Genomic DNA, 5,970 nt, shown 5'->3' with positions numbered 1-5,970 from the left:
TGAGTTTAGTGTTAAGAATCTAAAATTTAAACCGGTAAAATTTAAGTCATGAATTAGAGAGGAGTAATTCACTTTGTAAACTCCCTAATATTTTACCGTATAAGTACAAAATTCGGATCTTATACTCTTCCCCTGTGTAATAATTTTTAAAAACAATTTGATTAAAGAAGCTGAAAATTGTAATTATGAGGAACTTTTAAGATTCCTTTTAATCTTAACAAGGTAGCGAACATAAAAATGTGCTCATTCTCTTCCACTCGTTTTATAACCTTATTATCCACATAGCATTCAATATTCTGCTTCAAGGAATTTCATGATCACTTGTCCCCACTTTCTTTTTCTTATTCGTTTTCTTTCTTTTTTGGCGGACAATGAATAGTCTGAGGAATCAAATAACGTACAATATTATTATATTATAAAAACTCTTTCTTTTGTTTCCTTTAAAAAGAATAGTTTGTACCCAATCCACGAGCAGAGTGAATATAGGCAGGGTAGAGGTGGGCATGATTTGAAATTTATAGTTGAGAATTTTAAATATTTTAAGTCACTGAATTATAATTATTTAATAAATTTTGAAAATAAATATAGAATTTAAATCAAAACTAACGGGTCAACCGAATCGAACTCGTATTGATGTGCTAGGTCCGCCTTGCAGGCAGGCCTGCCTTAAAGAACCTTAAAAAAAGAAAACATTTGACCATTTCAAAACATTGCTATCTAATCTTCTTTTTGCCAGCAAAATTTTTTGAATTGTTGCCTGTTACTTCATGCTTCTGCTTCCAACATTAAATTAACAAGATAAATATCGGCAGAATCTGCACTTTACCTACAAATCGGGAGGATAAACTACGAATGAAAGTGACGTATCGTAACGTTATATTCAGCGACAAACGTGGTACTCGTCCACAAAAGCTAAAATGAATATTCAATCTCTGGGTTAAGCTTAAGGTCATCGTAAAACATAGGAATCAAACTATGCGTAATCATTGGAGACCATTTGTAATAAAACGTTAAACTACTCGTAATTACCTATGTAGCCAATGAAGCACCGATTTTACCAATTTTATCCAAATGTCAGCGATGCAATTTTCCCGAGGCCCAGTTATGAATTTAAGTTTTAAAAACACCTGCAATAATTAGTACGACACTCCTATAAAAAGAGAATCTTAAACTTATTGTCAACAAAACAACCAGTCTTTAATTCATATTCATCCAATCCTTGCTTTCAAAGTTCCCTTTTTAATTCCACCACAGTTCTATTGCACCTATAAATTCCCAGATTCGATACTCCCCATTTTTTCTTATCTTTGATCCGTGTAATCCGAGACCGTAGCGTTATGGGTTCTTACGGAGATGAAGAAACTGGAAAAGGGCTACCTAATTCACCTCCAAATAATTCAATTTTCAGGTATAATTCACCACTGGTTCAAGTTGGTTTAATTGGATTGGTATGTTTTTGTTGTCCAGGGATGTTTAATGCACTCTCTGGAATGGGTGGTGGTGGTCAAGTAGACCACACCGCAGCTAACAACGCTAACACTGCTCTGTACACAACTTTTGCCATTTTTGGAATATTGGGTGGTGGCATTTACAACATCTTAGGTCCTCAAAAAACACTATTTGTTGGGTGTTCGACTTATATATTATACGCTGGATCATTTCTCTACTACAATCACCATAAACATCAGGCTTTCGTCGTAGTTGCTGGCGGTCTTCTTGGTATTGGCGCGGGCCTATTGTGGGCAGCTCAGGGAGCTATTATGACGTCGTACCCGCCACATGATAGGAAAGGTACTTATATCTCTATGTTCTGGAGTATTTTTAACATGGGTGGTGTTATTGGCGGACTTATTCCTTTTGTATCGAATTATAATAGGACTACCGCGGCCTCTGTAAATGATGGTACTTATATTGGATTCATGATTTTCATGGCAATTGGAACCTTTCTTTCTTTAGCAATTTTGCATCCTAGTAAGGTTATTAGGAACGATGGTTCGAGGTGTACTAATATAAAGTACTCGAGTGTGTCTGTTGAATTGGTGCAAATACTCAAACTGTTTGGGAACTGGAAAATGTTGTTGATGGTTCCAGCTTCGGTTGCTAGTAACTTTTTCTATACTTATCAGTTCAATAATGTTAATGGGGTATTGTTCAATTTGAGGACTAGGGGTTTGAACAATGTGTTCTATTGGGGTGCACAGATGATCGGCTCAGTGTTCATCGGGTCTATAATGGACTACAGCTTTAAGAGTAGGAGAGCTAGGGGATTGGTTGGTATTATTATTGTTGGCCTGCTTTCAACAGCAATTTGGGGTGGAGGACTCGCGAAACAGCTTAAATATTCCCGCGAAGATGTACCTGATCACATAGTATTACTGGATTTCAAGGATGGTTCTAAATTTGCAGGTCCATTCGTCTTGTATTTTAGTTATGGATTACTTGATGCCATGTTTCAGAGCATGGTTTATTGGGTCATAGGAGCATTGGCAGATGATTCTGAGATTCTCAGCAGGTAAATTTTCATGTACTTATACTACAAATTCATTAGTCAATGCTTACAAGTTACAAGGAACACAATGTGTTGGTTAAAACTGGATTGGTTATCTGTATTCACAGGTATACTGGCTTCTATAAAGGAATACAAAGTGCAGGGGGAGCCGTTGCTTGGCAAGTTGATTCACGTAACGTGACATTCCTGAACCAGCTTATCGCGAATTGGGCACTAACGACATTTAGTTTTCCTTTACTGATAGCTCTTATACTATTAGCTGTGAAGGATGGCAACAAAGAGGAAGAGGGAGCAACTAAGGAGGTTGCCATTTCTTCAAACCGTGACATTAGTACTACAGTGGATAAGCCTGATAAGGAATAGTTCCTACCAGCTATCTTTAGCTTTCTTTGCCCGATCTATTGATGAGACAAAACTGTAAAGTGTGGATAATCAACCACAGTATAATTTAGTCCAGTCTCTGCGTAAAGTTTCTTCGCTAATGTGTGTTTAATTCTCTTCAGTTTCCAGTAATCATTTTTTTAATATTCTTACAGCTACAGCAATTTTGATTTTATGCGCTTGCTTATTCTTGTACTTGCTCTTTTATTTCGCACAAGGAAATGATAAATGTATAACATTTCAAATGGTATAACATTTCAACAGTTTGCTCAATTTCCTTTCGCTGGAGTTTAATACCTTGGGCGGTTATCTTAAGAAATTAACTTTCAAATATTATATACTATAAATTTACATTGCAGTAGCCGATACACATTGGAAAATTTAACGTTCTGCTGGCTTATGCCATTTTATATGAATTCCTTGGATGTTGATGATAAATCCAATGCGACTGTTAAATGGGTTGTTGTGAATCAGTTCAAAGATAAAATGCTTTATAATTCATGGACAAAAGGCAGGTGTCTCCGGTGATCTGATTCAAGCACAGTGATAAGTGATACGGTAATTTGATTAATTGGCTTTAGGAGTGAGATATCATTTTTCTTCTACATGTTCGCTAGTGGCGAAAACAGAATTTTCAACCAAGGAATTCAAAAAATAAAAAAAATAAATACGCAAAGAAGCTAAGAGGATTCAATACCTAATATATATACATGAAAAAACAAATAGACCATATGTATACATTGTAATTATCGGCGCCCACCGAGCTCCGCCCCTAATGCCCTGATGCCCATGGGGTTTTGAAAAATCTAAACACCTCAGGATAAATAAACAGATTATAATTTTTCAAACGAACGGCTCTCCAGTATCCTTTTCCGGTTCGAGAATTCCCCCTTCTTCCACTCTACCCGAAAGTAACTAGGACCAACTTAGTCCCATTTAAATGTTCTAATTTAACGCTATCCATTTTTAAATATTTTCACAGGATAAGATTATTCTCTTTATCAATGACTTCAGGCATAACTTGCTCTGACATGTGGTGGATTCAAGGCTGTTTGGGCATAAGCACTGCTTTAAGGTTAAAGCAAAAGATAGACACTTTAAGGAGAGGACAATTTGCTTTAGATTGCACGGAATCTAGTTTGATTGCACGGACAATTTGGTTTTCTGTTGATTCTATTACAGAGAGGACTATATATATATATATATATATTGCATTACGTTTTGCTGACTTTCTGTAATTATGTAGATGGTATATACGGGTAAAAATCGAGCTCATGATACACTCCGGCCTCCAATAGGATAAAACGAGATCGAGATATGATTGCGAAGGATCGGAAACGAAGCAAAGGTCTCATCGAGTCAGAATCCGGGGGCACGATGCCTGCCCTCGAGAATATCGGGGTTAAGATTCGAGATCGATCCAAATTCTGAAAGACTTTGGAGAACATTGTCGGGCGATCAAGCACAACCAATAGAAAGGCCGTAATATTCGCGACCGGCCGGATATCACGGCATGGATCTCGTCATGTATCGATGAAGAACCGACAATCAGTTAAACAGAAGATTTTTTACCTTTTATGAAATTGTACTTAGAGTAGGATTCCCAACTATATAAAGGGGGGTTCTGATAATTCATTAGACACATGGTAACACACATTCCAAAGCAATATACTACTATTTTCACTGTTATTGTAAACTTTTTCTCTCGTTCATTAATATTGTCCATTGTGAGCCTTGATCGAGGGTGAATGTTTCACTAAAGCTGGAATCATCCTCCTCGCGTGGTTTGAATTTACTGCATCTTTACTTGTCCATTCTAACTCAATTTATCGTTTTGTATCAAATTAATCTGCATATCCTTAAAACTACTTACAAATTTAATTATTATCCGATTTTGAGGGTAAACGGTTTGGCGCCCTCCGTGGGGCTAAGGATAATAGTGGCAATTTGATATAAATTTCTGTAACACACCCTACTTCACACTTGTTCTTTGAAGTATCTTTGATTTCAGGACAAAGCTTAAAATGTCGAACTCCCAATCAGCCCTTCTAAACACGGATGATGCCCGGTAATAAGGTGCCCCCTGCCGATCCCAACGGAATTTCAGTCGCGGACCCGATCGACGCCAACTCACATTTGGCCATTAATGCGAATTTGCATACCAATCCTAAGAATAACTCCCGCGGGGAAGTCCGATCGGTAGCCCAAAATACACGTGACGGTGAAGGAGCTGAGATCAACTTACGGGTGATCTTCGAAATGCTGCAGGCTCAGCAGGCAGCAATAGCCCAACTGCTAAACTAAAGTCGCGCTCCCAGTAGGGTTGAGCCCGAACCATCTCGGAAAAACACTCGCAGAAATGAACCAGCCACAGATAGGCCAAATGAAGCTGAACCCGGGACCAACCCTGAGATAATAAAGATGCTCGAGAAATTGAAAAAACGGGTAGAAACGGGAGAAAAGAAAATCGAAGCCAACGACAAGAAGGTGGAGACCTACAACTCCAGGGTCGATCAAATCCTGGGAGTACCACCGATACTGAAAGGCCTAGATTCCAAAACGTTTGTTCCAAAACCTCTTCCTCCGAGCGCAGCTCCGAAGCCGATCCCAAAGAAGTTCTGCATGCCCAAAATTCCTAAGTACAACGGAATAATTGATCCAAATGAACATGTGACCTCATACACGTGCGCCATCAAGCGGAACGACTTGGAAGATGATGAGATCGAATCTGTCCTGCTGAAAAAGTTCGGAGAGACCCTGTCAAAAGGAGTTATGATACGGTATCATAACTTACCCCCCAATTCTATTGACTCATTTGCTATGCTTGTAGATGCTTTTGTGAAAGCGCATGCCGGAGCCATCAAGGTCGAGACCAGGAAGTCGGACCTTTTTAAGGTAAAGCAAAGAGATAAAGAGATGCTCAGAGAGTTCGTGTCAAGGTTTAAAATGGAACAGATGGACCTGCTGCCGGTGGCAGACGATTAGGCCCTTCAGGCCTTCACCCAAGGACTCAATACTCGAAGCTCATTGGCTTCGCAGCAGTTGAAGCTAAATCTGGTATAATATTCGGCTGTAACTTG

The 5,970-nt window shown here is 38.6% G+C and overlaps 1 protein-coding gene across 1 annotated transcript; it reads left to right on the top strand.

The window, feature by feature from the left end:
- The first annotated feature begins 907 nt into the window (after window positions 1–907).
- On the top strand, window positions 908–3,063 carry LOC104119995 (UNC93-like protein 1). Its single transcript, XM_009631639.4, has 2 exons — window positions 908–2,512; window positions 2,617–3,063. The coding sequence occupies exons 1-2, from the start codon at window positions 1,338–1,340 to the stop codon at window positions 2,870–2,872; spliced, it is 1,431 nt and encodes a 476-aa protein (XP_009629934.1). The 5' UTR covers window positions 908–1,337; the 3' UTR covers window positions 2,873–3,063.
- The last annotated feature ends 2,907 nt before the right edge of the window (window positions 3,064–5,970 follow it).

Source organism: Nicotiana tomentosiformis, chromosome 3 (assembly GCF_000390325.3).
Source record: "Nicotiana tomentosiformis chromosome 3, ASM39032v3, whole genome shotgun sequence".
NCBI classification, from domain to species: domain Eukaryota; kingdom Viridiplantae; phylum Streptophyta; class Magnoliopsida; order Solanales; family Solanaceae; genus Nicotiana; species Nicotiana tomentosiformis.
The sequence above is the reverse complement of the archived record's forward strand: the minus strand, read 5'-3'. Positions and strand labels throughout refer to the sequence as shown.